We start from the raw sequence: 27,604 nt of genomic DNA on the forward strand, positions 1-27,604 counted from the left end.
ATTGAGTCCTTCGGCACAATGTTTCGCGTTCAACTTGCCGACCCCGAGTCGATCCGGTGAATGTCAATTTACCAACGAGGGAATGCTTACAGATGGCCTCACACAGTGAAGGCGTATTGTTCTCCAAGTCGGTGGTGATGACATTAAAACAACCAGGACCGAACCCTGTCTTCTCGGCGAGGTACGCGAGACTGAGGGTGGTAAACGGAGTTTCAGGAGACGGTTTGACGATCATGGGACAACCTGCCGCCAATGACGCCCGCGATTTTCTCAACGCCATAGCCATCGGAAGGTTCCAGGGACAGGGAACAACCACGACTCCAAGGGGTACCTTTACCGTGAAGACGCTCCTGTCGGGTGCGGATGCCATATGAACAGTACCCTGAATCCTCTCCGACAAACTGCCAGACGAAGGATTCACCACGGTCGATTTTCGAAAGGGCCTCGGGGGATAGATTGAAGTCTTTCCACTGCCGTCTTTCACGCACCCGGCAGTGATCTATTACTTAGTAACTCTGCGAACCTTGTAAGTGCCTGCCCAATAAGAGGCAAAATGCCCCAAATTTTGTTGCCGTAGAACAAGCGTGCCCATGTAGTCAGAACGCTCGAGCTGAGAGTCCTCACGTCGTCGACCGCCTCACTACCAGCCTCTCGAAGTGTTTCCTGGACAAGTTGGACGAGCCAACGCTCCTCTTCTGTCATGGGCGGCGAGGGGCATTCCACCGTCACTGAGTCAAGCCACTTGGCCAGCAGTAAGCAGCACTCGAAAGACGCAATAAAGTGTTGGATGGACCAGAGAAAGACCTGAGTCTGTGCCACGAGATCTATCCCCATCCGAGTCGGGATGAGCAGGGCATGCCAGGCATGTAAAGCTGCCCTCATGGACCGTCTGCTCCGTTTGGCATGCGGTGCGTCGTACATTGTCTGTGCGACCACCTGCGGATCTCCTGATCGAAGTGCAGCGGCGTACGGTGCAAGGTCAATCTCCAGACGTATGTATGCCATTCGGAGGAGAGCAGTGCAGTTGAATGCCAAGGGGCCGTGTGGGTCGTGAGGGTCGAGGGAAGCCTTGGGATGATTCTCCCACCCCTTTTGCCATCTGCGCAGTGCTTTCTCGAACGATTTTGTTTGTTCCCAATTGAGGTCGCCCTCATGGCCTGACATGGAATGTGCGTAACGGCGAAGCTCAGAGCTGTGTTGCGTGAGGCCATTTATCAAGATGTAACTGCCGAAGATCGAATATGACATTTCTGTTACCGGAGGATGTGAATCAGTACCATCCGTCATACCGCTATGCTCATCGAGAAGCGCCTTCATGACTTGCTGAAAAGGAGGGGTGCCGTTGGGATCTTGCTGCCGTCTAGCTGTCCAAGCAGCACTGGAAGAGGCCCGCCATAGTTCTTCCCCACAAGGTAATTCGAGGTTCAGTTCGTTGTGCAGGATGAGCGCAGGTAGATCGTACGTGAGACATTGTAGGTTGAAGAAACAAAACACGACAAACTTCGTTCTGTGATGGAGTTAATCACCAGCAGAAAACCTGGAACAAGACCTACATACCTTTTCTCCGCTTCGTATTCCACCCAATCTTTCCAATTCAAGAACTCCCCTTCTGGAGGGGTCCGAGGGTTTATTTCACGCACGAGCTTACAAAGGTTATCAGCGAACTTCTCACTGGAGCTGAGGCTTCCTGGTAGGACGTACCGCTGCAAGACCACTCTGCATGGCTAGTGCTTGTCTCAAGAAATGCTTTCCTCCAGCCCATGTACCGTACATCATCAACAATAGAAGAGCCTGGCAGGTCTGCAACAAGTCCTGAGAGGCATGTGTATTTCCAAGTTGTTCGGAAAGATCGGTAGTTCTTTGATCAGTCTCATCCATTGTACTTCGGACAATAGCTTTGCCAACGTTCCACAACTGTTTTGACATCTTCTCTTCAAAGCAATACCTCGATCCCAAGGACCAGACAGCCATGCATAACCCGATATTGCACGTCCTGGGGCACCACGTAGGTTCGTGGATAAATGGTTGATGTTGAGCCCCAGCGTCGAAGTACATGGTCGTGTACCTGTTTAGCGCATGATGGGAGGGAAGAACGAAACCGGATGGTAACAGATGCGCATACATGTTCAACTTGGCAACCAATTCATTTCGAATTTCAGCAGTAACTTGTTGTGATGTCTGAGAGGCAATTGTGTTTTGATGATCCTGTCCAGGCCGTCCAATCCTTGAAGACTGGGCAAACACTCGGTCTAGGAGTGGTAGAGCTCCTTCAGGCCTGTCTGATGTGAAATTATTTCTTTGACCGCTACCTGGTGTCGGCAAGGTCTTATGTAGTGTGCCTGTTTTGGCATTTTCATCGGGGCTTTGAGGAGGTTGGATCAGAGAACTGGTGCTCGGACTCCACGTTATCGTTGACCAGAGCGGCAAAGCTGTCTGAAAGACCGAAGAGTACGTCGCCACGGAGAAATCAAACTGATTGATCCAGTCCGGTTCCGGGAACTGTTCCAGCATCCCTTGACCCATAGCGCTGTTCATGTTATTCTCATCCGTTAAAGTCGACATTTGGTGAGCAGAGGTCGAAGGATCATTCGAACTAAGGGAATGCAACATGCCGTTCATGACTGCGTCGGCGTCAAAATCCTCAGCTCCAAGGAAATCTGATGCTTGGAGGTCTTGAGTGCCATTCATGCCCATGTGATTAGACTCTGCGAAATCCTGGTCCATCAGAGATTCATTGAATGCCTGGTCGAGATGCGATGGTCGATGTTGGGTATCTTGGGTTTCGACATGGTTGGCCGCTACCGATCGATGTTGCGCCTCGATCGTCCCTGGTGGTTTCCAGCTGTGCCATTTTGTTCCTATTCGTGCAGAGCTTCGGGTTGTCGCACCATTTCGGTCATCGTTGGCTTCTAATCCATTTGCCCCGTCGTGTAAGGATTTGATATGACGTGCTAGTAAATCCCTTGGGAATAAGTCAGCATATTCTGATGAAGTCTATGCCATCGTCAGATATTCTACCCACTTTCTCGCGAAGGATTTTGGACAATGATGGCACGAGTAGGGAGTTTCCTTGGTATCTGCAGTTTCGCACAGTCAGAACCTCGTCGACCTGGCATTTTGGGAAGGATTTAGTGAAACCTCACGGGACCGTTCGTGTCGCGTTCGATGTTCACAGCGACTGAAGCTCTTTCCACAATATCGACACTGGTGGCGCTGGGTCTTCTTTGCGCGCGCACCCCTGGTGTTGATGACGCTGTCATCCGAGTCCATGCTGGACGGTTCAGACCACGGGTGGGGTGTTTTCCAATTTCATCACAAACATGTATCTGGACATTTCTACCAGCGTGCGAGGGTGAAGTAGCAGTTTGAGGAAGAGGAAGTGCGGAGGTGGAGGGCGTGGAGGCCGACGATGCCAAGGAAGAGATGTATCGGTCCGGGACGTGGGGTATTACCATAAGTAGCAACGCCCTGAAGAGTACGAGATACAGCATACCATCGGATCCATGTTTCCTTTACCTATAAGGCTACGGACGACATCTACGTACCACACACCCATTGTAACCTTGCTGCACCACCACTCTGGATTTGTTGCTGGTTTATGCCCAAGTGGCTCGCTCGACCAGCTTGGAGCACCGTAGCATTTTCAAACACCAACGAAATCAATCACTCTGTAGCCTATCGCATCACCTCCGAAGGCATTTGATTGTTCCACTCCGGATAAGTGAGTGCTACCTCAAAGTACCAACAGAAAGATTCCAAAGGCGGAATACGTCTATTGAGCCGTAGTATCCTCCTGCTGGCATTATTTACTTGGCGGGACATCTTGCCCCAAACGTGGCCAGACACATTCACCCCGGGGAAGGGAACTCCATCGCTCCCTCCCAGAATCCCACCTGGCTGACTTTAACGTGGTAAGTTTTGACATCTTAGAAGTTAGAAATCGTGGCGAGGTTAACTCTTTGCGTCGGAAGTTGATAGTAACTTCTGATCTAAAGGAGATGTGTTGGCCAGAGTGGTCCTTCATAACCATAAAACTGGAGACGTGAGAACATGCACTGCCGTTGCACTTGTAGATCCGTTCCGTCTTCAGCAGTAGATAAGTAGGATTGCTCCACAGTAATATTCTCATTACCTTCAGCCGTCTGGCAGACTCCACTTCAGCTGCTTCGAAGGAGGTGTGGCGTCCTCGACGACCAACATCGGGGGTGTTTTGTCCACATTATTGATGGTCAGGTTGCTATCGATCGGAGGATTTCCCAACTCAGGTTCGAGTTTTGGTGTCATGGGTGTGTCCAACGCAGACAGGACGGGCGGGCTCGTGCCAGGGCGTTCGATGAGACTTGGATCAAATTGAGGATCACCAAGGTCACAGTCCTTGAAATCCTCAACCTGCGGTGGGTCGTCTATACTGACGGGCGTAAGCGGGGTATAAGGGTCTGATGGACTAAGTCCTTCGTCCGCAGTGTCTTCCGACGGAAGACGGCGATGGCCCTTCAAAACCCCCTGCCGCCGCCATCCGCTTCCCGTGGAGTTGGCTCTGGTAACAAGCGGACTATGGGAAGGCGACTCCAGTCCGGTCAAATTGAGCCATTTCGAACTCGGGGACCTGGCGAGGACACTCTGTATCAAGGGCATTTCACGATAGCTGTTGATGGAGCCCTTGGAGAATAGCACCAAACCGAGGCAGATCAAAATCAAAATCATCTGTAGAATGGACATCCGTTTTTGGAAAATGACTTCGTCAGCAAGAACGCCGAGTCGAGCATTGATGGCCAGATTCTCCTGTTGATAACGTTCTTGTTGTATCTCGAGCTCGATGACGGTGGATTGCCAAAGTTGATCGTACTGCTGCCGAAAATCTCTAAGCTCATTCAGGACAGTTGCATTCAGGTAGTCTAAGAAAGACGTGGTCTTCGCTAGCTGCCTTTGCTCGACCTTCTGGAAAGCGTCACGGAGAGCACGAGATTGTTCTTCGATATATTGGAGAGACAGCGACGAATTCGATTCCAGCATTTGCAGACGCTTTTGTACAGATTTGAAGAAGGATTCTTGCATAGTTGGAGCTGCAGGAGGAGGGTTCGTGGAAGAAGACGAAATTTTGGCACCAATTATTGACTCTGGAGAGGTTGAGGTCTTGCTGGACGCCGAACCACTTTGCAAATCGGACTTAGTTGTGTGATTTAGCGACTCTGTTGTACTCGATCCGGTCTCCTTTACCGACGAACCCGAAATGGATGATGTGTCGGTGTCGTTTTCAGGTACTGCCGATGTCGAGGAAACGATAGCAGTGGATTCCTTACTTGGAGATTGTTCCGTCGACTGCTGAGTTTGGGTCGCTTGCGAGGTGCTGCCCTCTTCGAGGCTAGCACACATTTCGTTCTTGCCATCTCCCAAGCTCAGCTCGTCAAGCGTATGAGAAAGTTTTGCTCGAGATGTTGGCATGTTGCTGTTTACCCCTTCGACTGAGACCGACTGCGAAGCATTTGCGGCCAAGGTTTCAGCTCGAGGCTCATCGGAGTCGCTCTGCTCGGGTTCGATAGATGGCTCCGGCGACGCTTCAGTATGTACGGCTTCGACCTTTGTCAACAATGGCTCTGCCACAGCTTCTGGGACCAAGGCATCAACGCCAACCTCGCCGTTGCCATCTAATGTTTCGATCTCTTCCTCCTCTTCCTCTCCTTGTAGAGATGCAAGGTCATGTTTGTATTCCTCAAGCATCGTTGTTCCATGAACTCTAACCAAGCTAACCGGGCAGAAGTATTCGTTTCCATAATGGGTCAGGAATTCGATCCGCAGATATCTTGCCCATATGACAGGGTTTTCGACCAAGAATGCCTGCATATCACGCGTGTTGCGCGCTTCAAAAGTGCCTAGTGTTTTCCACTTGTCGATCTTGATGGGGTATTTGTCCGATACACTGACACGGAATGTTCTGAATGTAGAGCTGAAAAACTCGTAGTTTGCCAGGACTATTGTGTCGATCGAGATATCATCGCAAAGCTCAAGAATGATGAATTTATTCTTGGCCGAGCACTCGTTCAACATATAAGAGTCCTTGTTCTTGCCCAGCACAGCGTTCGCGCCTTTGGCTTCGGGATTTGTCTTCAGGATGTTCGCTGCACAGTCATAAGAAGCATAGTTGAACCTCTCTTTGCATGTGGTACCAGCATCTTTACTTCGAACATCTGCCCTTGGAGCCCGACTCTGATCTACCGGGATATCTCCCATCTCCTGACTAGTTCGTGGCGGCGGTTGCGTTGGAGGCTCAATATTATCTGCAACAAAGCCAGAGAAGTCAAGGTCGATCTCTGCATCATCGCCAAGTGCATCCAAAGCATCCTGGTCAATTGTTGGCCGCTTCTTGATCTCTCGTTGCTCGACTCCATGACCTCGTCCCACATGCTCAGACTGTCCCGCCTGTTTCAGGTTCTCCTTCTTCCAATCTTCAAAGGACAAGAATTTTCCATCCTCTAGCGGCGAGTCTTCCTCCGCGGGCACGGGGCCCGTGTTCGAGGCATCCTGTGTGGCCTCGGCTGGAGGAATACTTGCATCGGCTGGGTCAGATGTCGTAGAAGATTGTTCGGTAACAAGTGTTTCGGATTCGGAAGTAGACGTGGAGGAGGGCGTGGGCGTCGGAGACGCAAGGGAGGACGCGTTTGAATTGTCCGTGGTGATCTGGATAACAGATTCAAGGTTCGCCGTTGACTCAGCTACTGCGTCGGGCGTAGTAGAGGAGGTGGAGGTCAAGTTGACCTTTCGGGAGGCAGTCAGACATTGCTGTCGGAGGCTATGTGTAATGTAGTTGGCAGTTCGAGACGGACAGGTGCCGGGAGGGAGAGTCGTCGAGGTGGTGGCCGCAGTGACATCGAGGACAGATAAGACAAGTAGGACTCCTTCAAGAAACCACATCTCTTCCAAATACAATGGAAGATGGTTGTCGAGACATGAGTATTGTGTTGCCGATTAACTAGGTATATGCACCCATACCATAATAGACAGGAGAAGACCTCCTGGTGCAGATCATATAAAGGGTTGTGATGGATACATGTTCCATAATATTGTCTACGCGCGATCGGTGACTCGGATCAACTCCTCGCCAAGAAAGCGATGCCCCGGATTCTTATTAGTCATCGTCCCAGCCTCCCTCAGCCTCGCTACTCGATTTCGAGGTCCGAAGTCATGTGTATCATTTGGACACTGGAGTACGGAGTACATTCTCGACTGATTGTGCCACAGGGTATGCCTGTAGAAAGCAGATATGCATCTTTCCCGACTCTTGAATTCAAAACAATCTCCTACTTCCTCTGTCGGATGTGGACTTGAAGGCTGCTGAGACTCCCATGCGGCCATGTCCGGCGACCAAGCTACCACCACGATAACTACACATACATACTTTAATGAGTTGATTCTGAAGTTCGTTCAGCGAGAGATACATTTCACACTTCACTGCTCAGCGTCTCCATACGGACAATGGCTTTACAATTCCGGGAATTAACCATCTCAAAGGCCCATGATGGCTACAGAAGTGGGAATTTCACAGCTCGACAAGTGGTGGAGTACTATCTCGATCGGATCCAAAGACTGGACAAAGATGCCAGTGGCCCAAACCTAAACAGCATCCTCGCCGTCTCCAGCACCGCCCTCGCTGAAGCAGATGCGCTGGATACACACCTCAAAAGCACGTCCTCGCTCAAGGGCAGTCTTCACGGTATACCCGTGGTCATCAAGGACCAAGCCGATACCGCAGACCTTACCACGACGTACGGATCCATTGTTGCAAAAGACAACGTCCCAAAGGAAGATGCCGCTCTCGTCGCCAAGTTGAAAGCAGCCGGAGCCATCGTTCTCGCAAAGACGACCATGCCAGGTAAGTATTCGACCATCAATCCCTTCTACTGCCCAAACCATCGTTGAGGCGAAAGCCATCTCACCACACCGATGTATACAGACTGGGCGACATCCTGGCACTCAACATCCTCTGTGTCCGGAGTGACCAAGAATCCGTACGATCTGACACGCGACCCGGGAGGCTCCAGCTCCGGCACCGGCACGGCTGTGGCAGCAGATCTAGGCCTGGTAGGAATCGGCGAGGACACAGGCGGGTCCATCCGTTTGCCATCCTTCTTCTGCGGCCTTGTTGGTCTGCGTTGCACACCGGGCACAATCAGTCGCTTCGGCCTCTCGCCGCTGCTCGTACCCCAAGACACTCCCGGCCCGATGTGCCGCACCGTTACCGACGCCGCGCTGATGCTCGACGTCCTCGCGGGCTTCGACGAACGAGACCCGTACACCGCAACGGCCGTTATCTCCGGCCCACCCAAGGGAGGAAGTTACGCGGCCAATCTCTCTGTGGGCAAAATCAAGTCAGCACGACTCGGCATTCTCGAGGGCACCCTCGGGCCTGAGTCAGACCCGGCCTGCCGCTCCGTAAACAAAGTCTTCAACGACACACTCCAGACACTTCAAGACAACGGCACGACGCTGGTCAATGTCCAGCTCCCAGACCTTGCGCAGATCCTTTCTCTCACCTTTACGTACCCACAGCGCTCGAGGTCCGATCTGGATGCGTGGTTCGCCCGCCACGCATTCCTCAAAACCGACACAAAGACCATCCACGACTCGAAGCAGTATCACCCAGCCCTCGACCTTTTTGAAGACATTGCCCTCGGTCCCGTTACGCCGGAGCGTGATCCAGCTTTTACGTCACGGCTGCTTGCCCGCGATCGGCTTCAGCAGGCAGTCGTCTCGCTCGTAGCTAAATATGATCTCGACGCTTTGGCCTTCCCAGACTGCCAGATCGCTGCACCGTTGCTCAAGGATGTCCTTGCTCAACGATGGCTCGCCGGAAAATTCCCCACGAATACGCTTGTCGCGTCACAATCTCTCATGCCTGCGATTTCTGTCCCTGCTGGGCTAACGCAGGACGGGGCAGGTCCGAGCCTGCCGGTTGGTCTGGAATTGCTGGGTCTGCCGTACCGAGAGCAGACGTTGCTGGAGCTTGCTTATGGTGTCGAGCAGATTGTTGCGGGTCGGCAGCCGCCTCCGCTGTAAGATTGGAGGTTAAGGTTATATATATCTTCGAGGCTAACGAAGTGGCGAGTGTTCCTGCGAGTAAGAGAACCAGTTTGTTTTTCATTGTCATTATTTGACCCAGCATTATCATCTTGTTTGAGGTAACTTGCAGTATATATAGATATTATGAAAGCTCATGGCCACGAATTATTCTGAGAAAACGTGATCCGCCATGGAGTTTGGAACTCCTCTAGACAAGAAGTCTCTCCCCTCGAGTCTTGACCAAGAGTGCCCACAGCACTAGTAAGCAGATTGTGCCAGCTCCAAGTAACAGCCCACTCATGAGCTGCACGGCTAGAAAATTGTAACCATCATGACCAGCAGTGTTGGTCTTGATCAAGACTCCGGCGATCGGAGCTCCAATCAAGAAGGAGATTCCGGATGCGAACCAACCCATTCCCATCCATGTACCGAGTTGATTTGGATCCTTGCAAATCTTGGGAAAGACTGTGGGAGGAAGTGCAACCAAGGCTCCCGAGAAACAACCTGGAATAGACGTTGGCTTATCCTAACTTGCCACGAGTAGAGAAGGACAACGGCAACTCACCATATAACGCACAGAATGCATAGAGCGCAGGAATATTCCGTACGGCAATCCAACAGAGACACAGCGTTGCCGAGATCGCAGAGCAAGTAACCCAAGATACCATGATGCCTACCCTTTGTGCGAGAAGAGCCGACCCCAGGCGCCCCACGATCGAGGTGGCCGAGGCCACCGCCAATGCCCAAAATCCTGTGGATTCTCGTGTTTCCAAAACAACCTCGGCGTAAGACGGAATGTAGAAGAATGGAACCAGATACCCTAGGAATATTATGAAGGACGCCAACGAATATACCATGAAGGGAAGATCCTGTAGCGCCGTCTTGTCAAACAGTTTTCGAGTAGACGACGCTCGTTGCGTTTTTGGGCCGCTGAAAAGCAAGATAGGCACAGCTAATCCGAAAATAGCTGTAGCAATGAAGCTCAAGACACGTACAGTCCAAGCGAAACCGACTCGGGGAAGGAGGGATTGGAAAACTGCCACATAGACGACACCACCTTCACAGGCCTTTAGCATCAAGTGATTTTGATGAAATAGGCATACTTACCTATACCAATCCCACAAGTCAAGGTACCAAGCGCCAGTGCGCGTCTTTTCTTGAAAGATGTGCTGACTAGAGCCAGGGAAGGGACGTAGAGAAGTCCTCCTCCAATCCCGATGCACACGCCCTGACTTAGAAAGATCTGATAATATGCCGTGGACAGGCTCAAGGTAAAGAGGCCAACTAGCACAAGCAATGCACCGACAACGGTCATGGAGCGATATGCTCCGAGATCGAAGAGAGGCCCAGCAAGTACACCGATCAAAGATAGAAGGGCGCTTTGGACTGTCCCAACCCAAGCGATCGAGGATGGTGATTCGGAGGGTATGTATGACAGTTGATAAAAGCTTTGAAAAACGCCAAAGATGAACACAAAGCCCCTGTAGAGAGGTGAGCTACACCACTAATATGCAAATCAAGGACGCGAGTCAAGCACACCATATGTTGATGAAAATCAAGAAGCTGCCTAGCACCCGCAGCCAGGCTTTAAGGTCTCCATCCTGCTCTTCAGACAACGTAGCAACCGTGTTGTCCATACTGTCTGTGACAGTCGAAAGTTCATGGCTGTTCCTCTCACCCCGACGCGCGACCACCTGCTGATCGTCTCCATGAAGCCCACGCATAATATTGTCGACCGGAAAAGAAGAACCGTGGAGTGGAACCTCTGGCAAGTGTAAACTTGAGTGCAAAGCAACGGGATAGTTGCAACAATATGAGATGGGTATAGGAATAGACGAATAGACGAATTGATAGGAAGGAAGGAGAGAGGACAATGGCTCCTAGGAACGCAGCCAACGGTAATAGTGAGATCCGGCAAACCTTCCAATATGCAGCATGTGATGTAACCCATTCCCGTTAAGGTTAGACGATTGCCTCTTTGGGCCAATTTGGCTCTTTTACTGAGCCGGCTACGCGAGAATGCGCCGTATGAGATATCTGAGCAATTTTCACTTTCTCCTCTTTACACATCACTCCGTCTTTGACGTTGAGGGAAATCCTGAATTATCCTATCATCATAGGAAGCCTGCTCCATGCGGAAAATTCCAATGATCAGGTCCAGAGATGAACAAAGCAGTTCTGAGGTCTTGCTTTAGCCCAGCGCCATGAAAGATGAGACAACCACCTGTTAAGCTTTGTAGGACAGATTGATCGATTCGACAATGTCCAACCAACAATGTTTTGTCCCACAATCCTACAAAGCCTGTCCCCCTTGCCTTTACTAGACAAGCCCTTTGTTACTGACTCTGTTCACCCGTTTATACCCTCACAATAAGTCCTTGTCTGGGCCCAGAGCTTTGCTCTTCCCACCAAGGCTCTTTGTTCACTGTTTCGTTCTACCGTGATGTCTGTGGGAATAGGTTGACTGGAGTATATAGACATGTCATGGAACGATCTAATTGTCAAAGAAACAGCTCCATTGTTTTCAGGATCGATATTAAGATCACCGTCAACGGCCTTGGCCATCAGAATATACAAATGAGCCTGAAAATGCAACGTAACATTCTTGGGACACTCGATCCACCTGAGAAACATGGGTCTTTCCGAGATGGTACCGTCCTTCGACACAGAACTGGTCTCGAGCAACGACTTTCTACGCATATACTTGGAAGAGCTGGAAACATTTCAGCATCTTTATGACCTGCCGCTCAACTCGACTGATGAAGAGGAAGGTTCAAGTTCGAACAACAATAAAGGAGGCTTACCGACACTCGATCCGTGTCCTTACCCCGAGCTAATGCGAATCTTCATGTTTGTTCGGCTAGCATACGGAGCAGCCCTGCGACTATCCGTTCTTTTGCGGCAGTACATGGATGACTCAGAATGGTTTGAAGACCATGGTCAGAAAACTCCCCCAATGAGTCGGGACGAATTCTTTCGACAATGGTCCAACAAAGACACAGATTTGAGTGCTGATAAGGAACTTCTGTATATCCACAGCCTACTCGCCTTCGTGCAAAGTCAGGAGCCTCTTATAGCAGATGAGATGAAAAGATTCGCTGCTCTACATCCGGACAGTGTTGCCAACTGGGATCGCGTCAATCGTCCTAGTATTGATCTCGACGCCATGGCGTATATAATGCAAAAGGCGGACGAAATGCCCGAGGTTATCAACAGACGATTGCACGGATACATCGGCCAAGAAGTATATCTGTTCCCAGCCCTGGACGAATCGATCGACTGATCATCGACTGATCATCATCCAAAGGTGACAATATGCATTGCATAGCCACATGTGCTCAATCTCGGTGAGGATGGCTGTGCTGGATATCGAACAATATGGAATACGATTTCGACCAACGTTGAGGCTGATCTTTCGTCACTTATCGAGCATGGTGTGGGGTGTAGCTAATTATGAGTGCAGCTGAATATGATGAAATTGAATATTAAACGTGTATATTTCTTTCTGTTGACTTCACAAATGCCTCGGAGATGGTGGAAATAAGGATCCGCAAAGGTCCATTTCACACTATGATCCTATCTCCGTCCCAGTTGTCCTCCTGAAATCTGCAGCAACATACTCCCAGACCTTCGCAGCTGTGCCGTTCTCTTCGAATTGTCGGAGTATGTTTTCGACTTTTGGAGCAGCGCTGTCACCTTTACTTGTCAACGAGTACACTCCGCTGCCCGCATGTCCGTCAAGACCCCGGGCTGTAGGCGTGTCCTGACCCAACATTACGCCATCTGCGCCTTCATTGCCCTCAGCGGGAGGGTATCTGGCACTCGTGGCGAGGAATAGATGACGTTCACCGCACTCGTCGACAGGTGTTTCAATCAGTGGCATGAGCAGACCAGATATTGCCATGATGGCCCGCAGCCCAAGACCGGTATCCGCTGGAACCTCACGCATAATGCCACCTCTGACCACACCGGGAACGTTGTGTACGAAGCTCACATCAGGTGTCTGCCTGGCTAATCTCTGAAGAAGCAATGACTGACATGAGGAGAGCTGGTTGCGCCATTTTCGCAAAGCAAACCCCTGGCCGGAGATGTTGTCTAAGTCTATCGGGCCTTCGTAAGTTGCCGCTCCAACACTGACGATGCGGCGCAATGACTTTGCGTTGTGGAGCAGAGGTAAAAGGTTCACGATGAAACGCTGTCGCGAATGTAAAGGCAGGCAAGTCGCCACCGGTAGGCCTTCAGCAGTCGCTGTTCAGTGTTAGGTTACGAGGCAGCAGAATGTAGGTGTAGGACTATACTTGAAGTGAAAGCCATGGAACCCTGAGTTTGGAAGAGAATGTTGACCGCAGACTCTTTGCTCTTGATCTGTGTGCAGACTTGATCGACAACTTTCATCAAGCTTACATCTGCTTTAATGAACTCGTACTTGCTGCTGGGCCCGAGCTTCCTGCATTCGTCCAGGATCCGTTCGGCCGCCTCTTGAGAGCGACCGACGATGTAGACTCGAGAATTGGTAACTCTCGAGGCAAATTTCTTCACAGTGTATTCTCCGACTCCACTGGTACCTCCAACAAAGACGGCTACCAGGCCGGTAGGAAAGGACGAGGCAATGTGCTTGTTGGACTCAATAACTTCGTTGAGGTCGACCATGTTCGCGACTTGTGTGGCAGCATACTGGAAAGAGGAACTAAACAGATGAAAGGAGAGACAGATGTCTTTTATACCTGGACAGCTCTCAGCAGCTCATCGACCTTTGCATCACAGTAGTAGGTCTGGATGTTTAGATCGCAGCGCTAAACCGCAATGAACAATACGGGCCCGAAGAGGTTAAGTTGAATTTTTAGTCATCTGTCCGGCCACAAGGCGGAGATAAGCAAGATCGAAATGACGCCGAGAGATCCAGACTATTGCACATCTTGTCACCTTTTACCCATCCACGATAGACTTAATCCCTTTGCGAAAGAGGAACTAGACCATCTCCTTGTCGGACCAGCCATGCCCAAGGCGCGCGCAAACGCGAAACCTGACCCTGGTTTCAACGATTTGACGAACGTGTTCGTTCTATCCTCTAATTCGGGCGCGACACAAGGTCTTCTTGAAGTTCCCAAGTCTCTCGACGTCGAGACAGTCCGGCAACGACGTGCCCATCAGAAGTCCCGAGCAGGATGCGATAATTGTAGGGCACGGCGAATCAAGGTAGGCCATCTCCCTCATAGACGTAAATCAGGTTCACTTGCTCATGTGATACACGATAGTGCAATGAAGGCACACCATGTGAAAATTGTACGCGGAGGAAAGACTCCTGTCGTAGGACAAGACGACCCACATCGGGTACCTCGATTGGAATATCTCCGAGTCAGCTCGTTATCCCAGGGACTGGATCGAGGTCAGTGGACGTCAATGTGAACCTGCTGCACATGGAACTGTTTCATCACTTTCAAACAAGCACACGGCATACTCTCGTTGGTGAATCAGAATTTTGGACCCACGCAATACAATTTTCCTTTCATTTCGATTATGTGATGAATGCAATTTTGTGCGTTGCAGCTCGTCATCGTGCTTCATTACAGCCCGGAGAATCGACGTACGTCGCAGCAGCCAGTAATCATTTGTCCCGGACGTTGGGCAGATTTCGATATGAAATGTCTCGCCCGTTTCCTTCGATGCATTTGGATGCTTTCATTCTCACGTCCCTGTTGCTCCATTACGAGTTCTGGATGGGTGACGATTTTATGACGCCTCGGGATGATACCTGCAATATGCATACAGTGAACGCACTGACAGATCATCTATTCTCGTACTGCTCAAGTATGAAGCAAGTTTTCTTAAAATGCGTGCCACACGCACTTGGCCAATCGTCGGTGTGCATGCCGCACATACGATGCAACTCTCCCATCGAATTCCTGACCACAATGAGCGAACAGAAGAATGGGGAACTGAGGAATAAGTACCGAGAGCGTCTTTTGCGCAGTCCCGTCAGCCTAGATCTACTCGACCTTGGCGACATGGTCGACTCAGAGCCTGTTAGGGAGACTCATCATGAATTGAAGGATGACACTCCTGCTGTCTCTGAGCGTGAAAATGGCGGAGGTGAGATGGCCGAGTACGAGCGAGCCATCACTGGCTTATCACTCCTTCTATCATTTCTTCCCAACAACCATTCGCAGCCAAATGGAGAACTTCAGAGCATTGACAACTCTTTTGTCAAGACGATATTACCCGAGTTGGCCAGCTACATCCTCCTGTTTCCAGTCATGTGCCACGGACAATTTGCTTTCAAAGTTCAGCAAAGCGACCTACGGGCTCTGATTGTACTGTACCACTTCTACCGTGCCGTGGGGATTCTGCTTCCGTCGCGCGAATATTGGTGGGCACATCATCGTGCCAGAGCTTCGGAACAGATTCTGCATGATTGGTTGACAAGACAAATATCCTGAAGCAAGCCGGCTAAATCACTTTTGATTGACCTGCTTTCAAAGTCTAAGAAGGATAGTGCGTTGGAAACTGTATGACCCGGGCCAGCGCCCTTCTCCTCCTGGGTGCCCTGGCAAGAAAGCTTTCATAAACGGGACACTCGTGAAGTAATGGAAAAAGCGACGCTCAAATTACTCCGCCGCCACCTCATAGGTGAATCTGCAAATTACGAGTATGCTTTTCTTTTGACTCTGAAGGAGGTCTCCAGACAGCTCACACAACCAATGAAACTGAGATCTGTTGCAACCTGGTTGCCTTCATCCGCGCAGATATACGACATATACCTTGGCAAAGGTTGGCCATAGTACCGGCGACTTCGCTCTCACTTGCCCGCGCAACACCCATCCCGTATGGACCGATTGTCATCCTATAGAGGCACTCAACACGCATAAGGCATTGAAGCTTTCCCTCTTCGAGGGCAACCGGCGTCCAGCCAAGGCCACTTACGCGACAACACGACGATTCAAGCGTTGGGACCCCTAACCCCAAATCAGTTGCTGGCTTAGTTGCGTGGGATATGCCCACTCTAGCCAAGGATGTCGAGGCAATCAGATAGTACGGAGATCATTTGCCTTGTTGTCCCCTTTCACCATCATTGCTCCTTCTGGCCGCTCACATGGCACTCAGCAGACCATGCATCCAGACCTGGTCTGCGGGGAAGATAATTTGGGATACCACGATAGCCATGTACCCACGGAAAGGGCTACTCTGTGCAGGGACATGACACATATAGCGCTGTTGTCTAGGCCTTGCGATTCTCTCGCTTACCAACAGTCTCTTCTCTCGTGACCATACTCTCTCGTGTTTCAACATCCACGACGCTGACAATGGACGCCTACGATGAAGGTCCCTCGCGGTGGCAACGGTTCAGACACGCCTTCACATCTCCCTCCGCATTCCACCAAGCCCTGAGACTCAAGAGCTCGACGTCCATCCTGATCAACGAAGATCTCGCACCTTCCCCGCCGAGCAGACAAACATGGACACTCTGGAACTACTTCGCCTACTGGTGGAGCGAGTCCTGGAATGTTTCAACATGGTCCGTCGGTGCCGCGTTCATCACCTTGGGTGCAAGCATCCGCGACGCTCTACTCGTCGTCTTTTTTGCCAACCTGCTCTCCGCGGTGGTCATCGTCCTCAATGGTCGAGCTGCGTCGAGATACCACATCGGATACCCAGTCATCTCCCGGTCCAGCTTCGGCATCTACGGCGAGTACTTTGTTGTTGTCCTACGTTCGATTCTGGGTATAATCTGGGGTGGCGTACAACTCTACTTTGAAGGCCAGTTCATCTCGGTATGCCTGAGATGCATTTTCCCCGGCTGGGAGAAGATCCACAACAGTATCCCGGCAGATCAGTACATCACAACACAAGTCATGGTCGGCTTCTTCTTGGCTTTCCTGTTTACGATCCCTTTCCTCTTCATTCACACCTCCAAGATCCAACATCTCTTCAGCGTCAAGTCCGTCATCATGCCTGCCGCTGGCTTGGGTATCGTCATCTGGGCCACGAGCCAGAACGGTGGTGTTTCTTCAGGAAGTCTCGAGAATTCGGGTGCCAAACCCTCTACCTCGGTATTGGCATGGGGTATCATTTCACAATTCAACTCGGTCATGGGAGCCAATTCGGCACTTTTGGTGACAGTGCCTGATTTGGCGCGATACTCCAAGACCAAGAACGCTCAGCTCTGGGGACAGCTCATCAGTCTGCCAATTGGACAGACTCTCTGTGCTGCATTTGGTGTCATTTCAACTGTATGTCCTCGTGATCCTTTTAATTCTTTTGATCATTATGATATATTCCTTGTGGAACGATTCCTACCCGGCATTGGATGTCAAGTAAACGGACGCTAACGTTATCCTGCTCATCTTGACTAGTCAGCCGTGTTGAACATGTATGGTCAAGCTTACTGGAATCCATACGATCTCCTCAATGGTATCCTCGACGAATCGTACTCATCCAAAGCGCGCGCTGGCGTCTTCTTCGCCTCTGCTAGTTTCGCCTTCGCCACCCTCGGTACATCGATTGCATGCAACTTTATCCCATTTGCCGCAGACGTTACGTGTTTGTTACCAAAGTACATCAACATCATCCGTGGCCAACTGTTATGTTTGGTCATTGCGTTTTCAATTGTTCCTTGGTACGTTATTCATGACATATACCATATTCTCAACTAATGGTCTCTCGACACGCAGGCGCATCGTCTCGACGGCAAACGGTTTCCTCAACTTCCTCGGCGGCTACTCCATCTTCCAGGGTCCGGTTGTTGGTATAATGCTTGTCGACTACTTTTTCGTACGCAAAGGCAACCTCGTCCTCCCCGACTTGTTCACACTCTCCCCACACGGCCGGTATTACTTTTTTCACGGGTTCAACCTGCGTGCCTTCTCCGCTTTTGTGATTGGATTTTTGCTCCCCTTGCCCGGGTTCGCGGGTAGTTTCGGGCATGACATCGGCGAGGCCGCCACCCACATGTACGCGCTGGGCTGGTTGTTGAGTTTCCTCACTGGCAGTCTGGCGTATTACGTCATTTCTACCATCTGGAAGGTCCCAGGCGACGACGAGGAGAGTCGGAATCTGCCCTTCGAGGCGCGGGTCGAGGCTGCCAAGCAGATCATCGATCGGGGGTTCGAGACGACCGAGTTGACTGTTGGGTTTGAAGGTGGTGATGCGAGTACCAAGTCGAGTGGGCCAGATAAAGATGCTCATGTGATTGAGAAGATGGCTTAGATTCCAATTGCTTTGACTGACTTAGGTTTAAACACGGCTGTGATCTGAATACATGTTTACTACGCTACGTGGATACAAGCAAGTAATGATGGACGAGTGACAGAATCCTGATCTATACGTAAATAGTCCAAACGCTCTAATGGGACCCCTGACCCTACCCCTGGCCGAGTTCTTCATTTGTGGCGCAATGCAAGACCTTCAATGTTGTTGAAGAAGTGCCATAGCCAATATGAAATTCTTCACACCGTTCTCCGTCCGCGTGTCTCAAAGGGCAACAATAGACTCAAAACGACCAACAACCCGAACAAGGCACCGCAAATGAACAACGGTGCCGTCGTTTCGACATTCGCATAACTCCCAACCAGGACGCCGACGATGCCACCAACCCTGTTCAGGACCACACAGAGGGCGTACCCTGTGGCCCTGTGCGCGGCGGGTAGGATCTCTGGCGTGTAAGCGTATATAGTTCCGTAGTAGATATTGCTCGCGGCAGAAATGGCACAGGACACGCCGACGTTTTGAGCGGGCGTCTTGATCTGCGTGTACCCGAACTGTAGAGCCGTCGTGATGGCGGCGCCCACGGCCAGCGTGCCTCGTCTGCCAAAGTAACGAGTTTCGACGAGGGCCGCGGCTATCAGAGGGCCGAAGAGTCCGGAAAGTTGATTGAGTGCGTAATTGCGCCAGACGGTGTCTATGTGGAAACGTCCACACACATCCATGGTCAATGACTCGGTGGTTCTGTACAACGCAACGCACAAAAACAATCATGTATGGGTGGGCAAGGAGAGAAACTCACAATTACTATTTGACCCGACATCTGCCCCTCGAGATTTTAAATAGTATGGCAAGAAAATGCTGAACAGAGGTGACACCGTCCCGATGACGGTCCAGTTGGCGATGATCATGATGGTGGAATAGGCAAGACGCCTGGTCTGGAAGAGTTGAGAGAAGTGCTGTCTCAGCCTCAAGGCAGAAACGACGCTCTTTTCGGTGTGCAGTACACGGCCGAGACCGTCCAACTTCTCCACCGTCAACGAAAAGGGGCGGTCATACTTGTGTGCAATCTTCGCCAGGTTGGCCACGACCTCGGCGTCGCGGTTTTGTGAGATCAACCACTTGGGGGTTTGTGGCATGTGGACGATCAGGACACGGAGGGTGGCGGCGACGAGGACGAGGGCGCCGCAGGTGAAATGGAGGTATCGCCAACCCCAATTGTCTGCCCAGGTACACTCTGCCACGGTGGCGTCGGGGTCACAAGAAAAGTTGCTCATGTATCCCCAAGCCAGAAACCCTGTCACCATGTATCCGACGGCCCACCAGACGGCCATGAAAGTCACTAGCCAGTAATGACTCGCAGGGAGGAATTCGATCAAGTTGGTGGCGTCGAGGATGTAATTTCCTCCAGCACCGGCCGAGTAAATAGCAACCCTGTACGTATGTGACACGAAAATCAGTCTTGCCAGAAAGGTGCGTTGGCTGTGATGTATAGTGTTCTTCGCACAAACCTACATGGCACAAAAGGAGATGTAATTCGGCATGGCGCCACCAATGAGCACAAACAGTGCGCATATGAATAGACTGCTGTTGAACGCTATCCGTCGACCGACGATGTCGGCACTAAATCCCCAGGCGGCGGCACCGACTAACAAGCCAATTTGTGACGCCAGAGCGACGCCGGCAATTTGTTTGCTGGGATTCCCAAACTCTTGAGCAACGGCCGGTTGTGCAATAGATTGGCACACAATCAACAGCTATGGAAAGAGGGAGAAGAAGAAGAAGAAGAATGATGTCAGTAAAGTGTTTCTTTGACGATCGATTTTTCGAGTAGATGACAAAAGAAGAAAGGAGACCTCACTGAGTCTACCGCGTAACCAAACCCATTCAGACAGAATAACTTCCATTGCCAAAGGGTCATGCCAATCTCGTCGATGGCATTGTTCGTCAGTGCCATTTTCTTTGCCAACACAGGGTCTATGGCACTGGTATCGTAAATTTCCATGCGCAGGTCGATGCTGCTGTCTCCATCTTGCTCGGACGAATTAAGGTCATTTTGGTTAGTGCTCGGTGCCTTGACCTCAGCAGCCACGAGGTCCGCTTCATGCAAAGGAAGCGGTGGAGGTACCGGTAGGGAAGACATCTTTTGATAAGCAAAGAAAGACGTGCGTGGGAGTGTCTTTGGCTATCCGCCAGGGTTGGTTATGCCCATCTTCTTATACTACATTGTAGGTGTTGCCATGATAAGGAGGCTTTTTGGACAATGGACCACGAGCCATCCATGGCTTCTTGCCCAGACGTAATCACGTCTTGTCGCCAAAGATTGCGACAGAGACAAAAGATTGGATCATTCACAAGCCTCTGAGCTCGACGCCATGGGGCGAGACTAGACTGGCATGTGCATCTCTCGCCAAGTTACAACCCCCCGGCCGATGAAGGAGTTCTACGGCTATGCACCTTTGCCTCTGAAAGAAATCTCATTGGATCTTCAACTGGGGGGCGATAGCAGTAGCTCGTCGCTTGCAGTATAGGTCGCTTTACTTGGTCAGAGATACAAGATACAGGCACAATTCTTGAACACCCAAAAAATCCGACGGAGGTTCAAGGATGTGATGTCAAGTCTTGTTGGTAGTCTCTTGCCATGCCCAAAGGCCCCCCAATGGCATCCCCAGTCGGAGCCTCGGAGGTGGGTCCACGAATGGACAACCAACGCTTCGTAAGCACTCCGAAGATAGATAGCACGTCAACGACGATAACGATTGCGAAAGCCACGCCTTTTCTTTTTCGCCTAATGAGCCAGCCCTTGGGGTCAAACACACTCGACTCGGGCCCCTTTTGCTCATCTTAGCCAAATATGGCGAAATGTTGGTTGTGCCGCAGAAATCCGTTTTCTTTCGTGCAGGGCCTGCATTTTGCACAAGTTGATGACTCCCTCCCAGATACGCTCCTCTCCATACGAGACGGCGGGCGAGGGGAAAAATATGATGACCTGACAAATACGTACCCAACTGTTCGGGGGCATTTTCCCGGATAAAGTACCTACTTAATCGCTGACCCGTGGCCCTCCTCTTTTGTAACCTTTGTCAAGTTCTTACCGGATTCATCTCAAAGGGGTGTTTGTTTAAAAAGAATCAAGTCAAAGCAAGATATCATCATGACTTCCACACGCACCGGAATCACCGAACAGGTGCTCGCTTACCGTGCTCCTGACCCTCAACTTGAAGTTTTTGAACCTCCCAAAGATCGTGCTTTTTTCGCCGACCCCGATAAAAAGGCTCTGCTGGCAGCAGCCAAGCAAGTCCGCCATTTGACTCCTTACATTGGTACCGAGTTGGTGGGAGTTCAACTCAGTCAACTCAATGACTCACAAAAGGATGAGCTCGCCTTGTTGGTGGCCGAGGTGAGTTCTTTTATGTTCTCATTGAACCAGAAAGCTTCGAGTGCTGACTACGATTAAATCGGGGTATCGCAGAGAGGCGTGGTCTTCTTCCGAGATCAAGATATCACCCTGGACCAACAGCATGAACTGACAAAACATTATGGAATTGTAAGTCCACTGGAACACTTCTGGCGGTGGCATCTGGAACTTTGGTAGAGCAGTGTCGCTGATACCTTTATGATTACTTAACTCAACAGCAAGACCGAGATCCAAACCAACAGGATCCTCGTCATGTCACCATCATTGGTCGTAACAAGTAAGTATTGATTCAGTAAAAGACGCTCCCCCTTTTTTCTGTCTTTTGCAAGAACAACGAGACTAATGGACGAAAACAGTGATATCCGAGGCTATGGCGACTTTTCAGGCGAATACCATGCGGACCATTCTCACGAAGCCAACCCACCGGCATATACCATGTTGAGAATGGTCAAAACCCCCGAGTTCGGAGGCGACACCATCTTCACCAGCCAGACGGCACTGTTTGACAAATTGAGCCCTTCATTTCAGAAATTGTTTGAGGGTCTTCATGGCGTTCATAGTTCAGAGGTACACGTTTGTTGACTTTGCTGTGATTTTCTGACACGCAAAGGGGGAAAAAAGGGAGGGCGACGCTGACTGTTCCGCCCAACAGAACCAATTCATGGCATCAGTCAATGCCGGTTATCAACCCTTCCGTGCACCGCAGAGACGAGAGCACCCGTTGGTAAGTGACGGAAACCGTTATCGAGAAAGAAAGAAAACCGAGCCATGGTGGCCGAGTGACTAATACTCTGTACAATTCCAGGTCCGAACACATCCAGTGACCAATCTCAAGTCACTCTTCTATAATCCCACGTTCGTCGTCCATATCGCCGAGCTCAAGGGTCAAGAGGCTATCCACACGCTCAATTTTTTGCGTGAGCATCTTCACGCTGCCGACGATCTTACCGTGAGGTGGAAATGGGAGCCGGGTAGCGTGGCCTTCTGGGACAACCGAGTCGTCGCCCACAGGGCCTTACCTGGAGGGTACGACACGTCGCTCAGAGAAGGCAAGAGGACCGCCATCTTCGGTGAAGCACCATTCTTTGATCCCTCGGGTGAAACCCTGAGCGAACAACGTCTCAAAAAGAAGAAGGATGAAACAGTGAAGCTTCATTTTTAGTTACCAAACAGAGTGAACTACTGCAAACCGTATCGGACTAAACAGTGGAAGGTTCATTCTTTAGGTGAACTACCTCGGTGGACTACCACTTGCAAAACCATGTGCGGCCAGGAAAAAGCACTGATTCGTGGTCCTGAACATGCCTACCACAACATGTATGGAGTCAGGCGCTCCCAAGACTCATCATAGTCATCATCATCACCCGTAGCTGCAAGGTTCTCGCCAGGCCTGGACTTTTTTCCTGAAATCCGTTGCAATTTGCAGATGTTCGTCCGCCAAGGCCTTCTTCCCCTGCGCCCGGAAAATCTGGCTGATCTTCCATTCCGCCCTCGCAGCGTGGCCTTCACCTCTCTCCAAGGTCTCCGCAGTGCGACTTACCCTCTCCAGGGCCTCTAGCGCCAATGCCTCCTTTCCCTGGACGTCATGTAGCAGACAGGCAACGTCGTACGCGCTGTGGCAAGTTTTGAAGCTACCATCGCCGTGCGTCTTCTCGCGCCAGGAGAGGGCTCTGCTGGCGAGGTGGATCGACTCCTCGGCGCGGCCTTGTGCTTTGCGAATACGTGACAGTAAAACCATGTCGCCGACGAAGCGGGGGTTATCGGCGTCCAGAAAAGTTTCGTCGGTGCAATTACCTTGTAGGCTGGGGCATTTCATCAGAACTTCTTCCGCCTCGTCGGCTCGACCCAGGTGTCGGAGGGTAACGGCGTAGTTGGAATAAGAGTTTCCGACTCGGTCAGAGTTGTTGGCAATTCGGATCTTGATGGCTTTCCTGTGGCACTCCTCGGCCTTTTCAAGTTCACAAAGCTCGGTGTAGGCGAGTGCGAGGTTGTTGAGCGCGAAAGCGATGAGTGGGTCAGTGCTCCACGCACCGCGGTGCCCAACTTCCAACGAGCGCAGAGCAATCCCAGGCCGGTGCAAGTCCAGGTCCATCAAGCCGAGTAGTTCAACTGCACTGGCGTATGCCAATGTCTTTCTGTCGGTGAAGTTGTCGAGAGCGGTTTGTGTGAACGAGCGGGTGGCTATGTATTGCTCCTTTTCGTATATTTACCAACTGCATCTAAGCAGAAGATCGGCCCACTTGTCGGGCTGCGACGCCAGCACTGCTGGGGTCTCGGACGCAATCGTAAAGAGACTTCTGACATGAGGAAGGTAGCCTTCGCATCTAGTCCACTCCGCCTTTTGGTGTCCAGTATCCTCGCTCCAAGTATCTGAGAAGCCAAGAGACACGAGCTTCACTAAGACAGCAAAGTATTTGGCCTTCTCGGTGTCGCCAAGACGGCAGAGTGCTGCTTTCTGGACCCGATGATGAAGCGAAAGCGTCCCGTCCGTCCCCTCTTTGTTGATAAGCTTCGCCTCCAAGAGTACTTCTTTTGCGTTGCCAAAACTATGTATGTGATCAGCACCATCAGCCATCAAGATCGATGAATCAAACACTCACTCAAACTCATCAGCTAGAAAATCGAAGTCGAGGTCTGCGATCGGTTCGGCACCAGGTTTGAGGATATTCTCATGAATTCTACTTGGTTCAAGGAAGGCCAAGAGATCCAGTAAGTGAACGGCGTCACCAGACAGGTTGTTCAGGTTCACCTCAAACATTGTTGCCGGTGTAATTTGGTAACCTCCGAAGCCTTGCTTCCTCGCATCGATCTTTGTTGAGTTACGAGTGTAATGTTCCGACAATCTTCGATTCGTAGAGCTCGGTGGGTGATACCGCAGCTATTTGGTCCATAGCCAACGGGATGTCGGCGCGTTGGTGACAAATCTCGTTTGCTTCCTCTCGCCCTGTCACGCTAGAGTTGTCGAGTTGACAGGAGACTCATAGCGTTCTCAGGAACGAACGAGAAGTAAGATCTTTATTCTGAAGACCTCTCGAGTATTACACAGTAGGCTTCAATCTTCTCACGAAAGAGAGAGAGAGAGGGGGGTTTGATGAAGAGGGCGACATTCAAGAAAGAAGACAAACAGGTAGATAATGAAACAGTCAACCTTCATTTCAGTAACTCTAGATGACTAGTCAACCAGTTCATCCTGCACCTCTCAAGCCCGTAAATTATATCCATATTTCTCGCTTGACTGACACGTTGAATCTGCCTCATCATTAGCAGTCTCATATTACTTGACGCTCCGCAAGGAGAATAAGACTATTCCTTGCCATGTGCTCTTAATGTTAAGACCTGACTTTACGCCTTCGTTGACGGTTCGGGAGGCGCCGAGCCGGTGGGAAATGGGGCTTTGGAGCTGTGGTGGAGCCTTGGCAGGACAAGCAATAGTCGAACACAGAGACGGTGCCGCTTTCAAGACGACCTGCTCGCGACTTATTCTCTTCTCACTTTTCTTCTCGCCCTCCCACTCACGCTCTCACGCACCCTCGCAGCGACAGACTGATTTCTACTGCAGTCTCCCCGGGTACACCCCGTCCTAAGACAGGTTCAATAATCAGTGACAATCAGGGTTCTAGGTCACGTGATGTGTAGCCTCCTCCCTGCCCAGCTAGGAGCGTCACTGGGAGACTGCCTATAGTACCGCTAGGCAGAGGGTGGGGGTGTAGCAACTATAGGTAGCTGCATAGCCCCTTCATAACACAATCATCACACCTGTTCTCACTTCAGTGATTCTTAATCCAGCACCTTCGCACCTTGGAGTCTGATACGCTTAGCGAGTCCTTGGATGTCAGGGATGCTTTGACCATTGGCTTCATGCTTCTCAAGGAATCTGAGCTTGCTCGAATCGGTGTGCTAATATTGTCGAATCCGCTAGCAGGACAACCAGTTCTGTGATTATACCTCTGTAATGCATGTCTCGAAGAGATTGATACCTCTTCGACAGCTCTGCGGATATGTCAGACTTGTACCATCTATATATGCTAGCCCTACTTTAGCCGGTACGAAGATGAGCGTCAACTGGAGGATTCCTTGTGCGAAGGTGACGGATTTCTGACCGTCAGTGATGAGGAATGGGACAATATGGAGCCAAAATATGGATATGGCGAAGAGAAAAATCAATCTTATCTGAGAAGCCTAGCTTATCAAGACGAGGTAATTCGACACCTTGCTCACCCCCTTTAGAATGAGAGTAATGTCGCTCTATAGTCACCTCCGGCTCGCACGCGGCGAGTAGGCGATTACCCATATATCACTAGTCGTAGGGGCTAAACGGTTTAGCGCTTTGATACGCACGGTATAAACCCCGGTCTTGCTTACTCTAGTAGATATGGTGAGGCCATCTCTATCCCTTTAAGCCCAGCCGCATATACGCTAGAGGTAGTTAACGTTTCCATGTATCCTGTTCTTATTGCCTGGATACCGGGAAGTCATAGGAGAGGTGCGACGGCCGCGGCACCGACATGACCATCGATGCCTCTTCCGTCGGTGTACACGCACAGTGTTGCTGAGTCCGTGGTATCGTGATAATGAAGTGAACTACATGACATAACTATGAAGGGGTCGCGTTTAAATAGACTGTAGCGCTTAGTGTGCCTAGCGGTGCTCAGTACGCTCGTAGCGCCACGTGACCCTGTTCAGCCTTACCAACGAGGCTGTGTGTTCCTTGGGATAGCTTCCTTATGCTCCGAGGCCATGCTGGTTACGACCTGGTCGCAGTGGTTCGTAACAGTATTCTCCTTCTAACAGGCAAGAAATCTGCTTCCGATCCGCCTTGTCAGACTCAATCTGCGCACAGACACTATCACAGGGCTCGCGCAGGTTGGCATCAACAATACCGGCGGTGTCAGAGACATGCATGGCTGTCATGAAGGTCGCCACCGACCCTTCAAAGAGTCTCTTTGGTCAGATTAGAGGAAGTGTGCATCTGGCCGCTGGTCTCGATCTCAGTAGCCGCACCCTTCTCCATTATGTCCTTCTCAACCTGAGCATTGGTCATGGTAGCCACGTCAGCCTGGTCGCCGTCGAAGTATTTGGCAATTTCCTCGAGCGGAACGTATCTAGTTTCGACGATGAAGAAGTAGATTACGATCAACTCGACCAACAAAAAGCAGTCATAAAATATGTAGTACCTCCAATGGAGATTGTCAAGGGCGATGCTGTTGATGTACTGATTGAAAAAGACTGCGGAGAGCGTGACAAAGGCACCCAAGGTAAGGCCTTTAGCTCGTAGCCTGTAAGGAAGAATCTCGATCATGTAGTTGGTCATCACGCCGGACCTGGTTCATAGAGTCAGCATTCGAATGTGGCGGAGGTCGCTAAAAACCAACCGGTAATTGTAGAAGAAGTTGTAAATAAAGATCATGACCACGACACCCCTACCCATGCCGTCGTTGGGATGTTGAGCATATCGAGCACTGAATATGGTCCAAATCACAAAACTGAAAAGCATGCCAATGGTGCTGGTCAGAAGAATACTTCTGCGGCCGAGTCGGTCGACGAAAAATGCGATGCACAGCGTGACGGTAAGAGACAGAGAGGCAAGACCGGAATTGATGCCTAGTTGATCCTGGTCATCCTTGATGCCAATCATGTCCATGACGATGTGCAGGTAATAAGAAACAATACCGTTACCGGACCACTGGCCGAACAGGTTCAGGCAGGCCACAAGGAAAATCCGCTTTCGATTGCCTGGCGTCTTTAAAAAGTCGATGTACCGTGATTTCTTGTCTTCTTGTTTTTCAAGAATCAACGCGGTTCGGATTTCGGTATACTCGAGGCGAACAAGTTCATCATCTTCGTTTCCGTTCGCATGATAGTATGCCAAAATCTGGAGTGCTTTCTCAGACTGATCCCTTTCAATATAAAATCGAGGACTTTCGGGAATCCACC

At 50.7% G+C, this 27,604-nt stretch overlaps 5 protein-coding genes across 5 annotated transcripts; 3 read left to right on the forward strand and 2 right to left on the reverse strand.

Annotated features, from left to right (window-relative positions):
- Positions 1-3,485: 3,485 nt before the first annotated feature.
- PV06_05701 (uncharacterized protein) lies at positions 3,486-7,028 on the reverse strand. The gene has a single exon (XM_016406728.1). It carries the CDS (start codon positions 6,907-6,909, stop codon positions 4,135-4,137), a length of 2,775 nt encoding a protein of 924 aa, XP_016262332.1. The 5' UTR covers positions 6,910-7,028; the 3' UTR covers positions 3,486-4,134.
- A 442-nt stretch (positions 7,029-7,470) lies between these two features.
- PV06_05702 (uncharacterized protein) lies at positions 7,471-9,121 on the forward strand (the record flags this gene model as incomplete). Its single annotated transcript, XM_016406729.1, has 2 exons — positions 7,471-7,867; positions 7,949-9,121. The coding sequence occupies 2 exons, from the start codon at positions 7,471-7,473 to the stop codon at positions 9,049-9,051; spliced, it is 1,500 nt and encodes a 499-aa protein (XP_016262333.1). The 3' UTR covers positions 9,052-9,121.
- Positions 9,122-9,225: 104 nt separating this feature from the next.
- Positions 9,226-10,883, reverse strand: PV06_05703 (uncharacterized protein). Its single transcript, XM_016406730.1, has 4 exons — positions 10,594-10,883; positions 10,162-10,535; positions 9,620-10,111; positions 9,226-9,558 (listed from the first exon to the last, which is right to left on the reverse strand). Exons 1-4 carry the CDS (start codon positions 10,776-10,778, stop codon positions 9,263-9,265), a joined length of 1,347 nt encoding a protein of 448 aa, XP_016262334.1. The 5' UTR covers positions 10,779-10,883; the 3' UTR covers positions 9,226-9,262.
- Positions 10,884-11,686: 803 nt separating this feature from the next.
- On the forward strand, positions 11,687-12,337 carry PV06_05704 (uncharacterized protein; the record flags this gene model as incomplete). Its single annotated transcript, XM_016406731.1, has 1 exon — positions 11,687-12,337. The coding sequence occupies one exon, from the start codon at positions 11,687-11,689 to the stop codon at positions 12,335-12,337; it is 651 nt and encodes a 216-aa protein (XP_016262335.1).
- Positions 12,338-14,049: 1,712 nt separating this feature from the next.
- On the forward strand, positions 14,050-15,491 carry PV06_05705 (uncharacterized protein; the record flags this gene model as incomplete). The annotated part of the gene is made up of 3 exons (XM_016406732.1): positions 14,050-14,230; positions 14,282-14,440; positions 14,530-15,491. The coding sequence occupies 3 exons, from the start codon at positions 14,050-14,052 to the stop codon at positions 15,489-15,491; spliced, it is 1,302 nt and encodes a 433-aa protein (XP_016262336.1).
- Between the last annotated feature and the right edge of the window lie 12,113 nt (positions 15,492-27,604).

This window comes from Exophiala oligosperma (assembly GCF_000835515.1).
Source record: "Exophiala oligosperma strain CBS 72588 unplaced genomic scaffold supercont1.5, whole genome shotgun sequence".
In the NCBI taxonomy this organism is placed as follows: domain Eukaryota; kingdom Fungi; phylum Ascomycota; class Eurotiomycetes; order Chaetothyriales; family Herpotrichiellaceae; genus Exophiala; species Exophiala oligosperma.

Bases quoted from the DNA above. Each gene is read 5' to 3' on its own strand.
- PV06_05703 (XM_016406730.1), bottom strand. From the start codon at position 10,778: ATGCGTGGGCTTCATGGAGACGATCAGCAGGTGGTCGCGCGTCGGGGT. The intron at 10,112-10,161 runs GTAAGTATGCCT...AGGCCTGTGAAG, and splicing joins GACTTGTGGGATTGGTATAG to GTGGTGTCGTCTATGTGGCA. The intron at 9,559-9,619 runs GTGAGTTGCCGT...CGTCTATTCCAG, and splicing joins TGCATTCTGTGCGTTATATG to GTTGTTTCTCGGGAGCCTTG.
- PV06_05701 (XM_016406728.1), bottom strand. From the start codon at position 6,909: ATGTGGTTTCTTGAAGGAGTCCTACTTGTCTTATCTGTCCTCGATGTC.